The 23,694-nt window shown below is 50.5% G+C and overlaps 6 protein-coding genes across 6 annotated transcripts; 3 read left to right on the top strand and 3 right to left on the bottom strand.

Moving 5' to 3' along the window:
• The first annotated feature begins 78 nt into the window (after positions 1-78).
• Positions 79-1,794, top strand: SMAC4_07002 (uncharacterized protein). Its single transcript, XM_066090547.1, has 2 exons — positions 79-500; positions 657-1,794. The coding sequence occupies exons 1-2, from the start codon at positions 285-287 to the stop codon at positions 1,440-1,442; spliced, it is 1,002 nt and encodes a 333-aa protein (XP_065947819.1). The 5' UTR covers positions 79-284; the 3' UTR covers positions 1,443-1,794.
• Positions 1,795-3,591: 1,797 nt separating this feature from the next.
• On the bottom strand, positions 3,592-6,323 carry SMAC4_07003 (uncharacterized protein). The gene is made up of 2 exons (XM_003349119.2): positions 5,517-6,323; positions 3,592-5,455 (listed from the first exon to the last, which is right to left on the bottom strand). Exons 1-2 carry the CDS (start codon positions 5,599-5,601, stop codon positions 4,416-4,418), a joined length of 1,125 nt encoding a protein of 374 aa, XP_003349167.1. The 5' UTR covers positions 5,602-6,323; the 3' UTR covers positions 3,592-4,415.
• Positions 6,324-13,092: 6,769 nt separating this feature from the next.
• SMAC4_07005 (uncharacterized protein) lies at positions 13,093-15,652 on the bottom strand. The gene is made up of 8 exons (XM_003349121.3): positions 15,212-15,652; positions 15,038-15,139; positions 14,899-14,943; positions 14,684-14,806; positions 14,246-14,614; positions 14,029-14,167; positions 13,843-13,962; positions 13,093-13,746 (listed from the first exon to the last, which is right to left on the bottom strand). The coding sequence occupies exons 1-8, from the start codon at positions 15,602-15,604 to the stop codon at positions 13,388-13,390; spliced, it is 1,650 nt and encodes a 549-aa protein (XP_003349169.3). The 5' UTR covers positions 15,605-15,652; the 3' UTR covers positions 13,093-13,387.
• A 438-nt stretch (positions 15,653-16,090) lies between these two features.
• On the top strand, positions 16,091-18,671 carry SMAC4_07006 (uncharacterized protein). Its single transcript, XM_024655750.2, has 5 exons — positions 16,091-16,971; positions 17,058-17,157; positions 17,307-17,415; positions 17,494-17,735; positions 17,819-18,671. The coding sequence occupies exons 1-5, from the start codon at positions 16,516-16,518 to the stop codon at positions 17,920-17,922; spliced, it is 1,011 nt and encodes a 336-aa protein (XP_024511583.2). The 5' UTR covers positions 16,091-16,515; the 3' UTR covers positions 17,923-18,671.
• Positions 18,672-18,765: 94 nt separating this feature from the next.
• Positions 18,766-22,575, top strand: SMAC4_07007 (uncharacterized protein). The gene is made up of 5 exons (XM_024655751.2): positions 18,766-19,553; positions 19,602-20,142; positions 20,236-20,330; positions 20,478-21,234; positions 21,312-22,575. Exons 2-5 carry the CDS (start codon positions 20,108-20,110, stop codon positions 21,808-21,810), a joined length of 1,386 nt encoding a protein of 461 aa, XP_024511584.1. The 5' UTR covers positions 18,766-19,553; positions 19,602-20,107; the 3' UTR covers positions 21,811-22,575.
• Positions 22,576-22,727: 152 nt separating this feature from the next.
• Positions 22,728-22,988, bottom strand: SMAC4_07008 (uncharacterized protein; the record flags this gene model as incomplete). Its single annotated transcript, XM_003349124.1, has 1 exon — positions 22,728-22,988. One exon carries the CDS (start codon positions 22,986-22,988, stop codon positions 22,728-22,730), a length of 261 nt encoding a protein of 86 aa, XP_003349172.1.
• Between the last annotated feature and the right edge of the window lie 706 nt (positions 22,989-23,694).

The following is a 23,694-nucleotide window of genomic DNA, read 5'->3' as shown; positions in this document are numbered from 1 at the left end:
GGGAAAGATGGGAAATCGACATTATTGGCCTTCTGACGGAACGGAGAATGGGACACCAACAATCAAAAACACCCGATCTTTTTCTCCCTCTTGCAAAACTCTATTACACTGATCCGATCGTTACTAATACCGTTGCCAACGCTTTCGACTCTCATCCAAAAGCATAACGTCATTGAAATCCGTATCTTCAACCTCCTCACCCATCTTCTCGGAACCCATCACCTCTTTCACACTTCCCTGTTGACACTAGACAAGCTAGCCTCCCGTTTGCTCATCGCATCCAAATGACATCGCGACTAAACAACCTCGCGGCCTTCCACCAAAAGCTCGCCAAAGCCGATCGCATCCTGGCCATCTGCGGCGCTGGACTCTCTGCTGCATCGGGACTCCCCACCTTCCGCGGCGCCGGCGGACTATGGAGAAACTATGAAGCTACGGACTTGGCGACTCCGGAGGCGTTTGCTGAGGATCCGGGGTTGGTGTGGTTATTTTATGCTTATGTATGTCTGAGTCTGATTCCATGGATCCTTTCTGCTGTCCTTCACCAGCTTTCTCAAACGGAAACCTGAAGATATCATATGTATACGGTGCTTCATAGCCGAACGAAGCCCGAATATGCTACCCAGGTACTGACGAAAGAAACTCTTACCACCCAGCGCCGACACATGGCCCTCCAAGTCAAACCCAACTCGGGCCATCACGCCCTGGCCGCCCTCGCCCGCGCCAAACCAAACTTCCTATGTTTAACCCAAAACGTAGATAACCTCTCTCCGCGCGCCGGCCACCCTTCTTCCCAACTACGCACCCTCCACGGCTCTCTGTTTACACTTAAATGCTCTTCTGCTCCTTCTTCTTCTTCTTCTTCTTCTTCTTCTTCTTCTTCCCCTGGTAGCTGCACCTACGTCGAACCAAATAACACCCTCGACCCCTTATGTCCCGCCTTAGCACCAGCATCCGTTGATCCGCCTGACCCTTCCCAACCGGGGAAAATCCCCCTTTTGGATCCTTCACACCCTTTACCAACTATTGCGCCTTCGCAACTGCCGCAATGCCCTCGTTGTAAGGAATCGGGAAAACAAAGTCTGCTAAGACCAGGCGTCGTCTGGTTCGGCGAGTCTTTAGATGCCCAGATGTTAAAGGAGGTAGATGATTGGATAGATCAAGGTCCTATTGATATCGTGCTAGTGGTGGGGACGAGTAGCGTAGTCTATCCGGCGGCGGGGTATGCGGAGCGAGCAAGGACAAAGGGAGTAACGAGCGTGGTGACGGTTAATAAGGAGGTTGAGAAGAGGATGTGGAGGAGACCAGAGGATTTGGCGTTTCAGGGGGGCGCGGAGGAGTGGTTGGGACGGATGTTTGAGCCGCTGATTGGGGTGTTGGGTGAAGATGGTGGTGGTGCTGCTGCTGGTGTAGAGGAGGGGGGAGGCAAAGGGGGTGAGTAAAAGGGGGTGAAGAGAGGATGAGGAGAAGGTGAAAAGAAGGTGAGGAGGGGACCGGGAAAAGATGAAAAGAAGGTGAAGAAAAGGAACAGAAGAATATAAAGAGAGGTGATAAGGGATAAAGACGGGATGAAGAGAGGTTGAAAACTGAACGAAAAGTTCAGTTTCGGTTACCGAACAGAGATCTACTACCACGTGGGAAACGGGCTCGACTATGGTATTGCGCATACTCCTCAGTAACTACTCTCCGGCACATATACGGTAGTGCATATGCAACCTGGGCAAACTTTCGTCCCAAAAATATCCCGGAGTAGCTTCTCCTTCTCCCCCCTTCGAAAAGTGTTGCCCTCCAGTTCTCTTAGACCCATATCACAAGCTGAAATACGTCGTCTCTTTTGTTTCTTTTCCATCTCCCCGTTATCGAAACCCATCAATAGGAAACAAACCCGGTGTTACCAGCCGTTACACAACACCATGATCTACGCTGCGCATCGGGTAGCACAACATTAACAATGTCTCAAGCCTCAGCTTCGATCTTTGATACCATGTACAAAAAGAGTTGGTCCGCGGTCTATCCGCCTCTTGCGTAGTCCAGTCACAACCTGAATGATGCATTTCACTTTGATGTCGATACAAGCGAACAAAACATCGGCCAGACAGCAGCATTTGCCTTCTGTGGTGTTTAACTCCGATGAGATGCTAGAGCCTACTTGTGAAGGAAACCTGAAATTGGGGCTGGTGTTAACTGTTAACTCTGAACCAAGTTTACCATCAGGTCTTCCGTCCCATCGACTATGTCTATCTGTTCAGTCCTACCTGTCCTTTAGCATGCCTTTTTGAAGAAGAGATCAAAGCTTGAGGAAAAGCAAACTAGGTAATCTTTCTTCCCGCCCCTCTAGCGTTCGGAAATAAAAAGATCAAGACATCACATCACCAACCTCTACGGGAATAACTCTTGATCTTAATCCCGATCCCAATCTCGATCCTGAAAAAGTCAGCCTCAATTGATCAATCATTTATCTTCACATACCGAATGACTTTCAACAGTTCAACTCCCTTTTGTCGAGCTTCTTCCTCCCCACAGCAATCAATATCCAGAGCAAACAAACAATCCTCTTGCATTGACTCCGACTGCCTTCCCGCTGAATCCCAAATGACGAACTGTCTCCTGCCGTGTAACCAACGGCGCGCAATCCCAGGGGCAATTTATTCCACGTTCCTGTTCCTTGCATCCTTCTTAACCTCCGGCTGTCCTCCTCGCAGTTTGCTTCCCAACCTGTACTCTCCAGGTTTCCGGGAGTTTGCTTCCTATCTTCCCAGGGCAGGTTTTCCAGGTAGTTGCTTCCCGCTTGCTTCCCCGGGCGCGGTTCAATTGTACCTTGCCAATCCATTCCTCCCATTATAGTTGAGTAACGATGGCAGTTGTCCCAGTGCCGGTTCAACCTATTAGTGTTTGGGATCTCTCTGAATGCCCTACAAAATATTCCGCAAAACTCAAATGACACTGTGAATTTTGCAGGGTGCTGCAGGGTGCTGCAGGGTGCAGTAAGCAGGCTGTAGCTGCCCCTGCCAAGGCCCTGCAAAGCTCGCACCATCTCAGCGCTACTGCCGCACCTTGCTGCACTCCTGCGTTCTTCTCGGCGTTCCTTGCAGCGTTCCATGCAGTGGCCCGGGATGCACTCAGTGAGATTCGAGTTTGCTTGGCAGGGCGACAGTGAATTTCCTGGACGGACCTGCATTTTTTTTGGAACGTCGCCTGCATCGCTTCATTTCATTTCCGGATCGACTCCATCTTGGGTATCCGGTGTCTGTCATGTTGTCGCCCAATGGGGATTCTATGGGGATTGGAACCGGGAATTCGGCCGTGGATCGCAGCACGACGAGATGGGATTTGAGGTGGGCTCCGTCACGGAAATAAAGAAACGGGATGGCATGATGGAATGGGATGAACGGTATCCAGATAGCTGCTCGGCTTCGGTGAACTCGAAACGGAAAACACGGCGAAGTGAAGACGGTGAAAGCGACGGATTCAAGCGGGTTAGCAGGTGGACTGAGCCAAGTCAAAAGGAGAGTAGCCAAGCAGGCAGGAATGGAGTCGCCAAATGGGCCAAGGTGTTTGGGAAGTTTGACACGATTTTGGTATGGATGCCGACGGGATTTTACGGGATTTTTTTTTAAAAAAATTTCATGTTTTTCTCTGTTCTGTTGAGCGCATTTTAGTTATGGGTGGTAAAAGTGACTCCAGTTCTTAATTGTTTTATGCTTTGTGACAGGTTGATTGTATTTTGCGACAAGCTCGAAACACTAAAAGGATGGAAGTGAAAGCTCGGTCATAGAGAGCAGTTGTAGACAGTAAGTGTGTTCAAAACAGTGTATGGTATTCAACAAAAAAGTCCCTCCATCAATATACATAAAATCTTTATGTCCGAATCTATAAACATATATGTTCATCCCTGTAGGCTCTTCATTTGATGTTCTTTCCTCCTCTTCCTCTTCCGCGGACCAAACCACGCTATTTGTAAGTCGGCCGCTACCATATCCCATGAACTCCTCGCAAAACAACCAAAAAGTGTGTCGCTTCGAAGGTGTGGTATATAAAAAAAAAAAGCCAAAATCGCCATAATCACCCCAAAAACGTCAATTAATGCGCGCGCTCTCTTCGTGACAAAAACATGCCGGTCGACCGAACCGATGTCCCTCTCCTCTCTTCTTTCTGCTGTAGATGCCAAACACAACCAACCGATAAATTAAACTTGATTTGTAGACATTTCAAAGCGCTCTCTGGATCAGTCTCTCAACTGCCGCCACAGGCGAGCAAGAGATGTGTGTCCAGTTCAAAAGGATCGTGGGTGTAAAAAAGAGAAGATATATAGACAGGTCGGTTGGAAGCGCGAGGATTGGATATATGCAAGTGACCAAATATCCTTTTTGTACATCCTTCAATTTTTTCCTTTCGTCATTCCTCAGACAGCACGCTTAAAGAAGCATGGCGCCAGCGAAGAGGGCAGCGCCGATCGAGGCAATGCTCATGGCGAGCTTGCCAGCACCGCCGGTGAGGACGTCACCGCTCTCGGTGGCCTCGGCAGCATCGCCAGTGGAGGTGGTGCCGTTGTTATTGAGGGTGCTGTCGATGGGGAGCGAGCTGATGGAAGAATCGGGGGCAGAGGAGGCAGAAGAGGCGGGGACGGTGCTCAGAGTGGTGGCGGTCGAAGTGGCAGTGCTGGTCTTGGAAGGAGCCTTGGTGGTGGTCTCGTCGGCGTCCGAGACAGAGGTGCCCGAGATGACCTTGATGCTCTGCCAGGTGCCGCTCTTGTCACCGTACTTGTACTCGGTGGCGTCCTTGGGGCCGGTGATACCGTCACCACCCATGTAGTCCTGGATCTTGATGCTCTGGTAGAAGCCGTTGAAGGGGCCCTCGCTGTAGTCGGCGATACCGCCGGCCCACTCAATGGTGCCCTGGGCGGCGTCCTTGCGACCGGCAACCCAGGTGCCGAGCTTGATCTGCATGGGGGTCTGGGGGAAGGCGCTGCAGCCCTTTTGGCCGTCGTTCTTGAGAGTGCGGACGACAGTACCGTCGATGATCCAGTCGAGCTGGGTAGGGGTCCACTTGATGGTGTAGGTGTGGAACTCGTCCTGGGGGTTAGCGACGGGAGAGAAACCACCGCGGTCGTAGGTCTCGGTGCAACCCTGGCTGAAGTAGTTGGTCTGAACCTGGGTGTGGTCGCTGCCGATCCACTCCCAATCGATCTCGTCGAGGTCATCGGACTGAAGGACGAAGCTGGTGACAATACCCTTGCCGAAGGCGGCCCTCACGGTAACGTCGACCTGGCCGAAGAAGATGTAGCGGGAGCTAGCAACGGTAGGAGCATCGGTCTCCTTCTTGATGGTGTAGACGGCGCCAAGCTTGTTGTCATACTTGATGGTGGTGCCGACCATGTTCTTGAAGAAGTTGTCCTCGCCCTTGGTGAAGTCGATGTTGATGATCTCCTTGCCGACGGCCTTGTCATTGGGGCAGGCTGGAAGTAGTCAAGTTAGCCATTGTCATGTTTCCTTTCCTTTGGTGCTTGATAAACATACTCTTCTTGGTGGGATCGCACTCAGTGTAGGTCTGGGCGGAGACGAGCGAGGCAAGAGCCAACGCGGTAAGAGTCTTGAAATGCATGATTACTGATTTGGAGGTTGTGAAGTGTTTTGTTGTTGTATAAAAAAGTCGGTTTGTTAGTGGGAGCAAAGGTCCGTGGGCCGAAAGCAAGTATAATAGCGAGTGTGCGGTTTTAGTTCCAAACGAAGGACTGTAGATACTTCTAGCTGACACCGGGAATGGCGAGGTAGAAGGGTCAAAAGGTGATGTGCGAAGGAGTGTTTTTGAAGATTTTGGGAAACAGGGGAAACGAAGGATGAAAGAGGAAGGGCGGGTTTTGGTGGAGATGTCGAACTCGGCTCTCCATGGATCCTCGGTGCTGCTCTCGCTTGATCCGTTAACGTGATGGAGACAACTGAAGTGGGCATGGGTAGCGCCTGCCTAGCGGCCCCCCGGCGGCCCCTTGCTCGCATCTCCTTTTTTGACTAACAAAATAAAATGAGCGACCCTTGCTTCTGCGGTCGCCGTTTGTCGTCCCCAAGGAACAATTTCCAGTTGTGAAGCCAATGTCACCCTCCCGAACCAGCCAAGCCAACGTCCCAAGCGTTTCCAAGCGGTCCCAAGCCCAACAGCGCCGCGTTCAGGAGGAGCCCTTTGGAACCCAACGCCACCAATCAGACGTCACGGGCAAAGACCCTTGCTGGGCCCTGTTAGGGAACGCACCAGATGTGTGGCGCTGTGAACCCATGTCAAAGTCACCAACCCCTGGTCATTGTTCTCACACATTCAGGGGCACCTCTGCTCGGTTTTTTTGTAGGGAAAGCATTTGTGGGGAAAGCATTTGTGGCATCCAACACGAAGGAGAGAGACATTTGAGTTTCCCCGGTGACCTCCAAAAACGGTCAACAGAACACAACACGAGATTCTCGTGAGTCTTGGTAACATACTAGTGCTTCTAGCGCCGGCAGTGGATAGATAATTGGGTACAGACTGGATGGACATCCGACGACGGCGCCATTCCATTCCCGGTCGCTGGAGAATATCGGATCCATCGCATATCATATCATGAGGTCCCAAGAGTCTTGCTCAAGCAGGCAACAACGAGAGACAGCTAAGGAAATCCCGAATTGCCATCTCGTCTTTTTGCTTGGAGTCTTGGATTTCTCGAAAGGGAGGGGCGGGCGGACGGACAACGGCAAACACGGCGTGCGTCGTGTTGAGTAACCGCTTGGCGTTACCGACCAGCTTTCCGTTCTCCGTGGCAGCGGCGGTGGTAGCGATTGCAGTTGCCGAGTTGCGCGGTGGGCGTCGGCCAATTGTCCTATGAAAACGAAATGCCTCTCTCCCTGACTCAGATCTGGATGAACACAGCAGACGCCTCGAAACGCCCAGCTGTCGATGCTTGGCTTCACAGGCCGAGGTACCGTACTGTGTTGATGGAGGCATCGCATCATAGGATAGGTTTGGGCGTATGGTGTACAAGATCGACTTTGACTTACCGCATCATAGGCTCATATGTTGGAAACGGTGAAACGGGAGCTAAAACCGATCTCCACGTAGAGGTAGCATCTTGATCAGTTCAAGGGGGAAACGGATGCCCATCATTTGACGCTATTGACGGCAGTCCCGTTGCCACACATTGCCCCGAGTGTTGATTATCTCCCTTGTCTCCGATGGACCATTACGGTGTAGAGTAGGGAGCTGACTGGTCAGCGACAAACCAGCAACTTCGTGATGGTAGTCAACAGGGCATGTACACGTGAGGCGTCAAGCGAACACTTTTTGCTCTCTTTGCGCTCAGGCTGAATTAAGACTTAAGATCATGCACATATGCGCTTGCCGCAATCCAATGATGCATGCAACCACCACGCGGGCTGCTTGGTACCTACCTGTGAATGGATACCTATCTTAAGGGTCTTTTGGTCTTTTTGGGGGTCCAGTTCGGTCCAGTCACGAGTGCGAGAGCGAGTGCGCGCGCGGTTGCCCTGGAAATCATGTCCAAGTGGAAAGAAAGAGGCCCAGACGCCCTGGCGCGCCGATCGCATTCCCAGGCACACCAGAGAGCCGAGAATGGCCCAATGAGGCGCGGTGGTTGGCCTCGATTTCGTGGGAGAACTTTCCATTCCTTCGTCCAACAGCCAATCGGCGGTTTGGACATGAAGTTCCAATCCAGCGAATGAAGGGAACGGAACCGGTTCATTTGTGAAAAAGGAATGGAAGATGAAGCACTGTTGTCACTTGATGCGAAACCACACGACTCTGGATTCATGGGGTTCGCTGTTGTGCCTGAAACACCAAGCAAGAAGGGACGAGCGCATTCGGCTTGGAGTCTTGGGACAGCTTCAGAGGTTCGCTTCAGAGGCAACATGCCCGAGTAAGCTCCTCCCTTGTTGTGATCATGATCTGAGAATGTCGGGGTTGGGGATGAAAGCGAATGCGTCAATATTTGGCCACGAGCATCCACTTTCAAGCGAAAGATGGTATCCATCGTATACACAGTAACGTCGGTCGGGGCCGTAAAATCGCGGGGCGGGCGGTGGGTGGATTTCCATTCCACGTCCACGATGGTGTTTGTCGGAGAAGATCAGGATGCTGCATGCTTTGTGAACATCACGCCAGACGTGGACAATGAAATGCCCCTGGGACCCACCGCGTATTTCGCTCAGTGTCTTTTGATCGCCGCCGTTAACACACTAACTCTTCCTGTCCCATGCTTGGCTGCAAGCTGTTAACAAGTCATGTCTAGCAATCATCATCTCCGACATCATGGATGAACACTCCAGAAAACAAACACCTTATCTTGACGTCTTTTCGCATTTGATCTTCCATTCTTTCCATTTCGTTTCCATGACTTTCTGAACATCACTCCCGCCTCCTCCGTTTGCGACAACAAGGTGCTCGGACATGGCGCTGCCTGTTGACATGGCAGAAAACTGATGACTGTTTGACTGAAACCTACCGACACATCTTCCAGCCGTTAGCAAGCTGGCCAGCAGTAGCAGTGCCAGCCTCGTGAGCACTACGAAGCACGAAGGACACCATCAACTTTGCAACGTTCCATTCCAATCAGTCCACTCACTCACTGGCTGGACACGGATTGTTCCCTTTTACCGTTCACGATAGGCGATAGAAGAAAGCATGAGATCCGTCATGATCCCCAATCCCACCCTCCACATGCCTCCCTCCCACGATTCACAAAGCGACCCTTTCAACACCAAGTCCACTAGCTCGCCCACTCACAGAATGCTATTTTAAGCCCAACCGCACCATTAACCTCACGCACGTCAGCAACACCCAAACGGCATTAACCACCAGACGGGTCGGACATTTGACTCTTCTTTTTCTCGGGTCTCGGCGACAACGACAGAGTCAGATCCAGGTACGATTGATGAGAGATCGATCGTGTTGAACGAATTTTGACGGTCGCGTGGCTTTGGCTCTCACGAGTCTCGCGATACGGAACACGAAATCACGGCACTTTGGCGATGGAGTCACCTTGTGTTCTGGAACTGGAAGGGCTGGGCAGGGCGGGCACAGCCACACCGAGTCCGTAAAGTCCATAATGCGCGCTTTTCAGACCAAAAAAAGGGATTCTTTTTTGCTATTACGATCATGATCACGACTTTCTGTTGCCGTTCGTTTTGGCAATGCGATGCAGATCTGATGTTGGTAAACGAAGGAAAGAAAAGCTGCCGTCGTCCTTCCGAGGGGCAGATGTGATGGACGCAATGGTAGCGAGTGCTATTATTGACTACATCACGGAACTCATGCCGTATCAACACCGGGGCGACAAGCGGGTGCCAGTAGTTGGATCCGGCGAGGCGGTGACAGTAACTCTTCTCAACCCACAACGGGCCCAATGGACCCGATAATCCCGATGTGGATGTGGATCCCGGGGCCCTCCGAACACTTGGTCTTGGCACTTGCCCAAACCGTGAATTGCCATGGTTGTGATTCGTTCACTTCAAAAAGATACGGCGTGGGCAGAGTTCGGAGCTCCCGCTCACTTCTGCCACAATCACTCCCGTCAGTCCAGTGACGGACGGCTGCCGAGTGGCTTCCTGTCCGGTTTTATTAGTTGGAGCCGAGGGCACGAATTGTGACTGGCATGGGAGGAAGCTACACCTTCCGGTTGCAACTTGCTCGCTGTGCCGACGACACCTGCAGGTGGGAATGGACATTACCATGGGTCCCTTTCTCTGTTGTCCCATCCCAATGCCCGTTTCGACTCGTGCAGTCACGTTGGACTTGCCATGGCTCGTCGCTGCAGTCAGCAAGAGCCTAGAGGACTTTGGAGGAAGCACCGTGGACCAGAACCCAAATGCGTCCATGGCAGGCGACTGGGCCTTTCGACCTTCAGAGGCCGATATGTCCTTCACATTGCCAACATGTTCTTGCCACATACCTAATGCCATTCTTTTCTTTTCCCTTTTCTCTTCCTCGACGGCCTTGTGCTATCTGTGCTGTTTCTTAAAACAGCGGCAGCCTTTTCTGCCAACGCATTGTCCTTGTGTAGCTCTGCTAGGAGTACACTGGGAATACTCCAAAAACCCTCCGCTGTGAATGCGCAAACAGTCTACATTGTGCCGTTCCAGTCACTCAAATACTGGAGTGGCGCGTGGAAGCTCATAAATAGCCCTAGGCTCATGGGGTTCTCATATATCAATATGAGTTTCATCGATATGATCATCATGATGGTTATCTATCTCACCATGGAGACCGGACTCATCCGTCTGATGAACATCCCGGAACTCTTCAACAAAGTAGTGCACTTTGGTAATGGCTTGCAAGGACACCGCCTTTGGTCTTGAATGATCAATGACATCCCCCACTTCGAGGTAAATATCCTGCTCCTCTTTCGATAGCATCTGTTTTCTCCATCCCGAACTGACGTCTTCTCCTTGTGCAGAAATCATGCCCAGAATGATGGAAAGATCCATGGCGCCTTCATTGCTAGCTGACGTCCCACCGACGCCCAAGGGGATTATCCACCTCCACGACCAACAAAAAGAGGATGCGAAATGCGGGCCCTTCTAAACTACCTCATCAGGAACACTCCAGAAAACCTCACGGGAGGGTACACAATGGTTAACATCATCGCAGGCCCAGTCATCGGCCCCACCGCCTACCATGGAATCAACATTCCAGGGAGACAAATGAGGATGACGTACTCAGGAAGAAGAAAACGAAAAGGCAGTGGGGAGTACGACTACTCCAGGGATACAACCCCTTCGACGCCGAGTTTGGACGCGCCATTCGTGGCAACTCGGAGCAAGATTCTGAGGAGGAGGTTTACGCCTCATTCCTCGCCCTCGAGTTCCATGTCGCTCCCGCTGGTACTCCGCCTGCATTCATCCCGCCCCAGCCATGCCTCCACCATCCAGGTGAGTGAACCATACATCCCTTCTGGTCTTCTCCTTATTTCTGTCATTCATTAATATTCGATTTCAACGCAGCCGTCTGCAAATTGATCGCGATGCCCTAATGTGGGCTGTAGTCTCCTCCCCTCTAGACGGCAGGGAAGAGCCCGAGGAATCCGATTGTGCACTATCTTACCTACAGAGAGCCGAGCCTTGAATTGTTTGCTCCATGGGAAAGCTTCATGTTCTTTACGCCAGAAACCAGTACGAGAAGTACCATCCCGGCGAGCATCGCCGGCTCCTATGGATATGACAAGCGGAGGCACTTCGCACGATCCCATCAAGCTACCCCTTAGCATAAGCGAAAGGATGAGAAGGAGGACTTGCTCAAGGGTTACCTGGGCTGGATCAGCGAGACAGAGATGGTTGTCATTGAAGCTGGCAGGGATCCCACTTGCAGTTCAGGAGAGCGGACAGCAGAACGGGTATAGGAGGTGGTGATTGATGGGCAGACTGTTGACGTTGTGGCCGTTTATACTGCGGGACCTTGAGAGGTCTACTCGATCTCTTGAGAACAACAGGGTTACCAAGACCGCCTCCCATACTCACCACGCAGGATCTCGGTACCCAGGCATGCACGCCGAGTCCCCATGCCCGGAACAAGGAAGTGCAAGCCGACAAGATTAACAGCATCAGCGTCGTGCTCTGGGAGTGTTGTCACTGCTCCACGTTGACAGAGAATCCGCTTTGTAGCCCTTTGGTGCTCGGTGGTCTCAAAGGCTCACGGCGTAATGAGCTTGAGTTCTGGTGGCATCTGGCGGAGGCAGAACAGAGTCGATGGCGAGCGTGGTTGCTTGGGTTGTTCCTCTGAGAGCCACGACCTTGGACAGGGCTGCAGGCCGACGGAGATATCATAGATCGAATCTCTTTTCATCCGTCACGACTTACTCTGCCCCAGAATTTCGTTAGGGCTGGTCGGCTCCTCGATGAACCACGGCTTGAACTCCTAAGTATCTTGTTTCTCCCAAGCTACCATGGAGAATTATAACCCCTACTTCACAACCATGGAGAACAATGTTCCCGTCGACCCTGAGCGTTGACATGGTGGAGTGGTGGCTCGGAGGTTGTACTTCAACAGCGGAGAGAATAGAAGTATGCGTTATCCTTCATAGACAGATTCCAGTGCCAAAGCAAGGTACTTTTGAAAGATATTAAGCGATCTGGAGATTCTCACATTACCCGTCTACTCACCATCATGCTGCTCCGTTGTGATATTAGTATAGTCTTCTGTCACTATGTTGCTTTGTGCCATTGTGTGCCCATAGTCTATCTTTGTTAGTCAAGTGGCTTAAGAGGTAAGGTGATACGCCGTTTTATCTTTTACTTCTATATTCACCACGGAGGCGAATGTAAAAATATTTAACAGAGTTTAGAAGGAGAAAACATCAACACGCTCCAAAGAAATACAACTCTGCATTAAGACCCATAATTTTAGATGTCATATTTATACGGTCGTGATACTTTGTTGTTGTTGTTGTTGTTGTTGTTGTTGTTGTTGTTGTTGTTGTTGTTGTTGTTGTTGTTGTTGTTGTTGTTGTTGTTGTTGTTGTTGTTGTTGTTGTTGTTGTTGTTGTTGCACTGTGAATGCCCCAAACTCAGTATTGTTGTCGCAACATGAAGCGGGCAGTCATATCCATTTCAACGAATTTGCCCTCTCCTTCCTTTCTTTTTCCGCAGTTTCACTTTTTTTCTTTTCTTTTTTCCCTCTTTTTTTTCTATTTTCTACTTTTCACTTTTACTTTTCACTTTTTCTTTTTGTCCATTCTCTTTATCTCCTTTCCTTCTTCTTTTTCCCCTTTCTATATTATTTTCTCCCTTTCTTTTCAACATTTTCCCTCTCTTTTTCCCAATTTTTGCTTTTGGGGGGGGGGGGAGGGTTCTTTTTTTTTTTTTTTTTCTCGGTCTTCTTTTGGTTTTGTTTTGCTTATATTCTTTCTTTTTTGAAGGTGAAGAAAAGGTAGTGTTTTGTCTGGTGATATCTCTCTTGAATTCCTCAATGTGATGGGGTTGTTCCTGCCCATGCACCGAAGGTGTTGTCATTGGGTCATTTGCTTTGAAGTGCCGTGGTGATGACGGTGTTGCAGGGTACTTGGTGATGGGACAGGGAAATCTCATAATTTTGAAAAAGAGTTCGAATAGTTGGAAACGATTTATGAATGGAATGCGAATGGTTCGTGCATTGAAATGGGGAATCATCACGGCGAAAAATGGTCTTTGATGTTTAAGTGTCACGATGTGTGTGCCATGGAGTACCAAAATATCTACAGGTAGGTACTTAGAGTGCAGTTAGATCTCCTTAGAGCGTGTTGAGAGGTTCTCTCTTGGTTTAAAACGGAATCAATCAATATCTGAAAAGTTGTGCCTGTGCAGCAATCTAAGGTAAGTGCGAAGAAGTAGGGCTAAGGTGGTGGTCAAACGGTGGGCGGAGAGGAGACGCGGACTTCCTTTTACTCTTCCATCAGCTTCGGAGGAGCTTTCCTTGCCTCGGGAAACGTAGCCTCCCAGGCACTCATGAGGTCCAAGAGTTTGCTTTCACCATCAGCGCCCGCAATAGCATTGACACCCCATGCCCTTCCATTGAAGTCAGCATATCCAACGGGCAAGGCTGCAACGGAGTATCCTGCTGCCGCCGCAACACTTGCCATGCGGCCGTCAGACTGTGCGAGAATCACGTCCACCTCGTATTTTGCAAGCACTTCATCAATCAATGCCTGTGCTGTTTTCTTGACCTTGGCGACTTTGGTGTCTATCTCGGGATCGGCCTTCTCTTCTAGGGCCGTCTCGAGGAATGCCTGGGATGGGTGGTCTGATAGTATTCAGAAGCGCCGTTGTTAGCAAGAAAAGTTTCTTGAGACAATCGAAAAGCTGCGTCCTGGTATCAGAAGGGAAGACCTAGACTCACCTGCGGGAAGGCATCGATCTGCATGATCCTTGTTGAACTGCACAAGCTCAGCCAAGGAACGGATCTGGCTCGTCTCATAGAGTGATACGAAAGCATCAAACTCGTCGCGGAAACCGTACCCTGAGGTTGGAAAAGTTTAGTGACTTGGAAACTCGGAGAGACAATAAGACGAATGGTAAAACTGACCCCACAAATCGTCTGGGTTCACGTTGTGCTTCTGTTCAATGATTTCCGTCAGCTGCCCGAATGGGGGCAACGGCACATCACGAACAACCTTCCCACCGAGTGACGAGATTTTGGCCGCGACAGCCTCGATATCAGCTTTCTGTGTTTTGAGATCGTTAGCAAGTGCCATCGGCAATGAACTGTTTATTGTTGGACAAGGGGCAGGAACAATGATTACCGTTTGGGATGTAAAAGACTCGACAGGCTCTACGACAAACGTGGCAGGAGCCCAAATGTCATAGTCGACAAATCCAACTCTCAACCCATCCCAGGATATCTTGGATTCATGGCTCAAGTTTGTACCAGTGAGAAGTGTCAACATGTCGGCCACGTCTTTGGCCGTTCTGGCTATCGGGCCGATGGCATCGTAGGTTGGAAGTGCAAGGACGCCCTTCACAGAGACGGTTCCCGGGGTGGGCTTCAAGGCGTAAAGTCCTGCCCTCGAAGTAGGTTGGACAAGCGATCCGTCGGTCTCAGCGCCAAGTGCGATAGGTGCGAACCCGGCGGCCACCGCAGCTGCGCTTCCGGAGGATGAACCTGCAGGTGTCTATGATATGTGTGGTTGGTCAGCGCATAACAGCCACATGCATCACGCCTTATGCAGACAGGAACTCACGCTGTGTCCCAAAAATGTGGCATTTGGCAGAACTCCGCCCTCGACATAAGGCGAAGAACACTGTCCTCCGGCAGAAGACCACCCAGCGGTGTTTGGAGGACTTGCTTTGAACAGGTTCAGTTCCTGCATCACAGTTCAGTTAGAGCAACGTCTACAGCTTTGAGCCAGGCTCCTGGAAAAGGACCAGAATCTTCCGGGTGATGAGAGACGCATACCGACAAGTTGGCCTTCCCTAGGATAATCATTCCCGCTTTCAACAACTGCGTACCAATTGCGTTAGCTCTTCCTCCACCTTTCAAGTGTTCATTTCCAAGGACCGTTGGTTTCCAAGGACCAGACTGAGGTCCAGCTTACCAGCTCAACGACATCGGCGTTTTTTCGTCCTTTCGCACCAATCAAGCCAAGCGTGCCGCAGGTAGTGTCCATGCCCAGGGAGGCTTCGGTGAGCATTGTATCCTGACACATCATACGTCACATGTCAGCACGATGATGATGCAAAACGGAGGTCCTGGCAAGGAACGAACGTACCTTCACAATGATGGGGATGCCATGGAAGGGACCTCTGGTGCCTTTGGTCTTCCTTTCCTCGTCCAAGTGACGAGCTTGGGACAATACAGTCTCTTCAGGTGCGACGGATATCAGGGCCTTCAATCCAGCCCCATCCGCATTGTGCTTGTTGATCTGTTTCAGGTAGGCGGCGACAAGATCGACACTTTGCAGCTCGCCAGACTGGAGCTTGGAGCGCAAAAGCGCAACGTCGGCATTCAACACGTCGACCGTTCCCGCCATGATGGATGATTTCTGGGCCGGAAAGCGTGACAAGTATTGTCGCAGACTGAGTGGTGATAAACGCGAAGCTGAGAAATAAATGGCAACAAGACCTACTACAACGAAGGATTTGCGTGAGCAGAGACGAAGCATTGCTCTTCGAAGCTTGTGTGTCAAACAAACGCACGGGAGACGGGGAGAAAATGAGGCAGGGCAAAGTTGCTGTTTAATGATATCCCCCTCCATCAGCATTATCAGGCAGGATCAGGCTACAGCCAGGCACTGTAACACCATAGCCGGGCAACTGTACGATGCCGTCCATAATGCCTGACGGATGTAACGCATGGGGAAACAATGTAGAAGTACCTAGCGGACGTACCCCGCAACAGGTAAACCAAGGGAAGTGATGGAACGGTTAATAGATGTGGAAATGCATAATGGTTGATTGGATTGAGAAGAGTGTGATGTAGAGGGGAAAAAATCCCAGAAATGAAGTACTTGTACAGGCCCAGAAACCGCGTCTTGAACCCTGCTGGTCGTCGCCAACCGCAACAGGATAACAGGAAGTGGGGCTTCTCCGGCTGATGACTTGGCATTTGTGCGGGATTCCGTGCTAGGTTAGGTACGTACTTCCATCAACACGTTCTGTTGGCACTCACTCTTGGGTAGGTATCGTCGAGGTACCTCAAGTGCAAGTTGAACCCACCACGGCAAACGGGACGTACCTGCCAGTCTGTGCTTCGCTGGGTATTGTATACCACACCCTCCAATCGATCACCGTACCCGAGTTTTAGATGCTGCAGAGAAAGATGACCTCGCTCCGGGCCCGGTGCCACGGAGCCCTACTACTGGTAGTCCGCAAACGTAGGTACTTGTCCGGAACTTGGCTGGGAAATCCCTTGGGATCTCGGTCTTGTCTTTTGATGGTTGATAGTTACACACCCTCCATTGTTGGTAGTTAATGGTGTTTTGTTTTCGTTCCTCATCGTCATAGTGGCTATATCCCCGCTCGGTGTATGGAGGAGCGAACATCAAGATATATAAGCTGTTAGCCAAGGCCAGCAATGAATTACGTGTTTGAACCGTTAACAAATCGAGCAAGTAAAGCTCATGATACACCTTCCTCTGTTCAAGCCCAGATCATCCTCCTCAGGAAACGCAAGATGCCGACTATCACGACGACAATCGAGTTCATAAAGGATGACCCAAAGTTCATCGTGGGTTCCAAAGGCTGCGAGAAGCCTTACTACATCATACCAGTTGAAGGGGGAGCCGTGAATCCACTGACTGATAAGGTGACCAACATGGCCTACGAAAGACATGTTGTTGGCGTGCGCGATATCAGGGAAGCCCAGCCGGCGCCAACCCTGGAACGTAACGGCTTCATTCTTTCGGCGCACAAGAGCATGGCTATAGCTTCTCATGATAGCGAGAGCATTGATCGCTATAAGCAAGAGACCCAGGAGCTTCTTAGGAAAGTGTTTCCGGACGCTGAAGAAGTAGTCACCTGGGATTTTAGAGTAAGCATATCCTCAACAACAACAGCACTTGTTCTGCAAGCCATCCGACCCAAGTTCGTATTTGCTGATTTGTCTTTTGAGTGAAGCGGCGCCTCAACAAGAAGACAACCCCTAGTCAAGTAAGATTGGACACCTTCAGGTTTGAAGATGAACTTCACATTGAGGGACCTGCCAAAGGCGCACATGGTGAGTACTTGGCTTCTCCGCTGTGAACAAGGCACAGTCTAGACCAGTATGCTGATCCTTAGCAGTCGGTACGTTAAATCCCAATGCACTCTGCTGTCTCCAGGCTCAAGCAACCAGAGACACCTGGGTCTAAAACGCGCTTTTTGCAGACGCGACCCTTGACAGCGGTCCAGCCATTGTCCAAAGACACTTGACTCCCGAGATGAGATTAAAGTACCTGAAAGAAGGGGCCGAGGAGTACAGATTTCGCATTGTCAAGTACGTAAACACCGAATCTGTCCGAAAGTAGCGCTTTTTTTGCAGGTTTTGCATTATCTGACCATGACGGGAAACCAGCACATGGCGACCTTTGAACCAACCTGCTCTGCAAGACAATCCGTTGGCGTTCTGTGACTACACCTCGGTGTCGCACGGAGATCTTCTCCCCTGCGACCGAGTGTATCCTCATTTCGTCGGGGAGATATTTATGCTGCGGCACAGCCCGGCGCAAGAATGGTACTGGGTATCTCATCAAACCCCGGACGAGGTCACTGTCATGATCATGTATGATACAAAGCCTGGAGATGGAGGCGCTCGCCGTAAGTTTCTCCAACTGCCCAAGGCCCTTGGTTTGGTCGTTAGTCTCCGATACAGACAGAATGCGAGTGCTAATTTGTCTTAGTCTGTCCTCATGTTTCGGTGCAGAATCCATTGGCAGATCCCGAAAGCTCTCCTCGAGAGTCGATTGAGACACGGTCTATTGTTGTTTCAAGGGTAAAAGCTTGATGATGTGGCCTGCGGCGGATTGGCTCTAGGGGCGTCCGTATATCATGGCCAGAGTCCAGACCGAGACTGTAGCGTTTCCATGCATACATACCAAGTGTAAAGTAGGTACCCAAGTTGGTTTTGTTGTCTTCCGTCCCCACAGCTACGGGCGCGGGCGCATCCACCGCGTTTAAGACGTGAGAGGCGAGGTGAAGAAGTGAATCGATGGGAGCAAAATGGATCGATTTGATTGCTGTGGTGACTTGTGGAACGCGGACGGAGTACATGTAGAGGTAAAATTGGGTTTGTTCGAATGCACGACCCATGCACGCCATGTGATAATGTATATGCCCATAATGTGACAGCCTGCTGGCTCTTTCCCCGCTTCTGGGGACACACTTCCATGTGTGTGTCCGGCCTCGATTGTCGCTTTTAGTACTGGATAGGTCAGCTATCTGTAAATACCGGAAAGAACAAACACCGCGGTGGAGGATATTATCGAGTGGAGAAAAGGTTAAAGCTTGATTTCCATATGCCTGATGCCACCCAAGTACTGTAGATCCCGAAGCGGACTCGGACATTATTGGGAAAAGAAGAAAGAGGAAGAAGTGCTGCAAGTGCAAAGTCGAAGCGAGGGCACGAGTAGACACAGCCAATGGTATTACATGGAGAAACACAGCCAGTCAGAACTCCAGAAGGCATGTCAGGACCTTGGGCTGCCGCTGAGCCACAGCGCTTGACTCTTCTCGCTTCTTTTTCGTCTCATGCCCTACGGGAGGCGGAAGTAGACATTAAAAATAACAACAACAAGCGCTTGACTCGCTTTCCCCCTAATGTACGTTGGCACTCTCAGTACACGCATGTCTCGCCGTTGTATATATATGTAAGTAGCAGATACAATAGACAAGTTACGTGATGTTGCCTGTTTCTACGAATGCAATAGAGGTGCTCGCTTAGGAAGCAGCCAATCATGGCGAACTTTTATTTCATTTCAGCCAAGAAACGGCTTGCACGTCTTCCTCACCTGCTCAATATTATCAACCTCCTCACAACATCGTCTAACCTCCAATGATTCCCTTTCCCGGGATCACACTCTGAGGCTCTAAGGCTCTGCGTCCACGGATCTTTCCCTGATAGGTTCGTTTCTATCTTCTTTCTTTTTGAACTATCCTCCTGAGACACGCATGTTGGCTCACTTTTTCCATGGTTTCTTGCATCTGTACAACTGCTTCTTGTAAATATCCGTCAATTTTAGCAAATTCAGTATCACCTTCTCAATCTTTCATCCCACACTCCCCCAACCACCTCAGGATTGAGGCCTTGGGGCCTGCTATACAATGCTTGAAATGATAGGATGGGCGAGAAGATGTTCGAAGCGAGATGCATGCAACTACCCTAGGCTATCAGGATAAAGCCACCACGTGTGCGGTGCCAAAAATGGCCTCAGCCCTCACTGTGCTGGCGAGGGTGGCTACGAGAGGCCGTATGGGTAGCGAAGTGGGAAATGCGGCGACCGAAAACGGCAATTTCGTCAAATCCTCTCGTCTGCTCAGTTTCGACTTTCACCAAGTGAGAGTTGGGATGAGTGAGTGAGGCAAGGGTTTCCATTTCTCCCGAACCCAGCAGAGTTGTCAAGGACTTGCTAAGTGGAGGTACGTACCTTCAAGGCGTCTAGGTTGCCATGCTGATAGAGCCTCAAGTATCGTCAATTTCCGGGGTCTTCCATTCCCCCCAGCAGGGGCAAGATGTTGGAATGCCCAGATGCGCCTCTCACAGTCTCACCCCCAGTCTACACCAGTAGGGCATTTACAACCGAAACGAACGGAGGTAGGCGGCGATGGTGGCGGTTGGAGAAGGCAGTGCTTGGTCTGATGTGCGATGCTTGGACCTACGAGCTTCGTTCGGTGTCTCCTCCGGTGATGTCTTCGAGGTACATTTACTGACAATGACACTCGGCCAAAGTCTGCGGCTAACGTCAATATTTGCGCTGATTGTTTATATTCAAGTCTCCAGGTCGTCTCCGGTGTTGCACATATATTACTCGTGAGCTTTTGCATACTCAATTTACACCTTCATTGTGGCCATCAGCCTGTGAAATCATCCACGCCTAACCAACAGTCACTGTTACTACTAGCAGCCCGGACTTGGATCAACCAAACTCCACCGACTTTGGCAGGTTATTATTGCCTATCATTTGCTGATTAAAATGCCACGTATGGCTTTGTTGCCTTCATTCAATAGGTGCGTCCGTGAGCCCTTATCCGTTTCTCTCGTACTTTTGGTGCCCAACTTGATGTTTGCCAACCGCAAACTTACCTTGTATGTCTTCCCTAGTCCGCCGTACCAAGCTCCCGCTTCGTTCCGCCTCCGACCCGTAAAATTCCTTGGTTCGGCGTCCACAACCGGTAATCACTCCCCGGGTCAAATCGGTGAGTACCCAAGAGCTCCGTCATTCTTCTAAGAGTAGGTCTCTGGTACGGAATATATCAATACATCACACAACATTTCCCCCGTGTACTTCTTGACGACAGACCTTTACCAAACCATCAAATACTAATTCCATGGTAAATTTTAAGATTCGGGGAAGCTTCAGCAGCTCCTGCACCGTGATGCCGTCAATTATGACACGTATGTGAAGTGGTACGCGTCATTTCTGGACCAGAAGATTGGCAGCTTGCCACACCGTTTTATACCTTTGACTCTTCCTAGGGGCAGCCTCTCCGTTGTCGAACATGTGTTCAACTGTCTGAGTAGCATTGTGCCCCTTATCAAAGATGAACCGTCTGTCTGTCTAGGCCAAATGCTGGAGAAGTTGCGTGACGAGCACCTGGTTGATGATATTGCAGATGACCACGGCATTCAGTTTGTATTTATCTGCTTTGGGCTTTTGACGTTTCTCTACAGCCCGAAGCTTGACCCTGCGCAAGGCAAGCTCGAGATAGAGGATGAAGAGCGCATCCCACCCAGGCACACCCTCGTCATACTTGAAGTTGAAGAGTACCGCAATCTTCCCATGACTAACATCGTGCGGGACTTCTCGTGTTTCGGACGACGGGGTTTGGCTCCCATGTCGTCCGTCCGAGAAGATGACCGCCCGGGAACATACTCTGGCTCATTGCCAATGGCTGGCCGGACTTCCTTGTTCAGCTTGAACGTCAACTACTATACACTGTCGAAGCTGTCCAAGATTGAGATCGAATGGACCGACATCGCTTCGAAACATCTTGAATTGGATGCGCGGTACATGGTCCTTTACCTCTTTCGACACCCATCATTCTGTGTCCTGATGTGCCCATTCAACTCGAATACCCCGCCGGGCTGTTACATTGATCTGTGAGTGTTGCGTCTTTACTTTTCTTCCCTTACTTGCCTGGCAATCCTGCGTAGGTACTAACGTTTCTTCCAAAAAGATTCTTCAATAACTGCCTACGGGGCAGAGATGATGAGCCAAACATCACCGCAAGCGACTTTTACCGTGAGATACTTGGCTCCTACCGCGTCCTCTTTAGCCAGGACAAGAACTCGTGGAAGGCGTATCAGTCCTCGCGACGGAAGGAATGGAGCCGAGGATCTGGTCTTCAGATCTGCCCGGACGATCTGCTGGATGGGCTTTGTGGGAAAAACTGGAGAGACCAACCGATCTACGACCTCGTCGGCCTGGAACCTGCCAAGAGCACTTATTATCATATCGAGGATGAGTTCCCCCTCCTGGGCAGGCGACTGCTGGAGCTGCAGGAGTTTGTAATGTCTGAGAGTCCCGTGGGATGGAAGGGTCTATGGTGGGACCGGCGTGATACGGGGCGGTACTGGACGTTTTGGGGCTTTGTTTGGATCAGTTTCATTACGCTGGTTCTTGGGTTGCTGCAGATAGCGTTGGCAATTCTTCAGGTCTGGTCGGGATTTAAATAATAGAGGTCGGCACATGACCTGGATCGCAACCAAGCGAGTCTCTTGGAGGTGTACGCCGGACCTTGGGAAGGAACACAACCCTGACGGAGAGGGAATGATGGGGGTCTGTTGATCTGCCTAGGAGGCTTCTTATAGCTGCGAAGAAAGCATGGCGGTTTGTCCTCAATACAGCACATAATTTCCAGTGATATACTGAAAAGGGTTACATTAGCCCTCTCTTACGGTTGCATGACCCTTTCCCTCGTCCCATGTTTGGGCAGTTTGTAGGAGGGCTGAGACCTGTAAACTTGGGTACGTCCATGGAACCTCTACCTCCCGAGACGCTCCATATCTGTTCAAGAGTCACGGTACCACACCCGAGACACAGAAATTTGGGTACAGCCAAGAGCAATGGTACAATGATTCCTACCTACTAACTTCGTCTTCCGTTGGAGTTACCTCTCCATCCTAGATACAGAGAGAAAGAAAAGGCAGGAATTGCGAGAAATAATAACTGCGAAAAAACGCATGTCTCACTGGAGTTACCTAGTTGGTGCAAATGCATATATAAGATATTTAACGAGGAGATACTAATTGACAGCCAAAGAAAAAAACCAGGTTCCAGACGATACTTAAACGTCCACCGCAAAGCCTTCACCCACAATGTCCTTGCTACCGGTACTTCACCACCACCAGTGAACAAATGACGAGAAGGACGAGAATAACGAGATCCTTCAAAAACATCGAGTGAGCGGGCGGATAAGGCTGGGTCATGAGCAGCAATCAAGTCTACGACGGGAGTTAGATAAGGCATGTCATAAAACTGCTGTAAAGTATAGGTACACCGTCACATGGCAACGGGGTAATTTGTCCACAGCACGCTGCCAGCCACTTTTGGAACATACCTTGTCGACCAGACTCAGACGGCTGAATGGGCTCTAATGGCCACCGAGACCGCCGGTTCCGTCATCATATGCCCCCGGGGAGTAAAGGAGCTTGATTTCCTTGGTGTCGATGCTGTCCTCAGCATACGGGTCGTAGGCGTCAGGCTTCTCAACGTCACGGAGGAAAGTAACTCCCGCGCGCTTCCATGGCTGGGGGACGTTGCTGTAGTCAAGGAATCCCCTCCGGTCGGTCGAGGGAAATGCCACGTTGGGCGTGGTTGAAATCTCCTGGGTAGTATGTCCACAGTCAGACATGTTTGCGATTTGTACCTCTGTGGAGGTGCTGACAGGTGTGTTTGTTGTAGAGTGTTTGTAGTGGTGTTTTTGGGATAGAATGGGGATGCTGGTGGATGCTTGGGGTAAGGTGAGAGAATGGTGGAAAAGGGAAAAAAGCGCACGTCCGAGGCGATCCCTTTATATTCTGCTCGAGAGGATGACAAAAGGTAAAATGCCTACAACCGAGGAATCTGAGCAAGATGGTGGACTCGGACAAACAGATTTCGAAGAATCCTGTCTTGAGGCTCTTACCCCGCTCACCAACAATCTCCAGCCTCTACCTATCTACCGGGTATCGGAGTACGCGAGCAGAGCTTTGTGAGTAAGGCCAGCATGGAGCCGAACGTGGAAATGGTGATAGAGATAGATTTTCGTTAGACCCTGCTGAACTTCTGCATGAGCCCGTCGAGGCGTTTGGATCGCAAACTGACGAGTAAAATCGAGTATCGCGGACATGCTCCGCGTCGTTCGTGGCCCATACCGCAGACCGCTTACTTCTCCAGGGGCAGTCAGTCTCAACTTACATGCGACTCCAGCTTGGTGCAGCCATTGGACCATTTGAAAGCAATGGGGTGCATTTGGGGAAGGCGAGTTCCGAATAGATGAGACAATATTGAAGCTCCGTGTCACACTCAGCCTTTCCATCCCAATGTGATATCGTCGCGTCCTCCTTGCGATGTCTGGT

This window comes from Sordaria macrospora, chromosome 7 (assembly GCF_033870435.1).
Source record: "Sordaria macrospora chromosome 7, complete sequence".
NCBI classification, from domain to species: Eukaryota; Fungi; Ascomycota; class Sordariomycetes; order Sordariales; family Sordariaceae; genus Sordaria; species Sordaria macrospora.
This window is presented reverse-complemented; position numbering and strand designations above follow the sequence as displayed.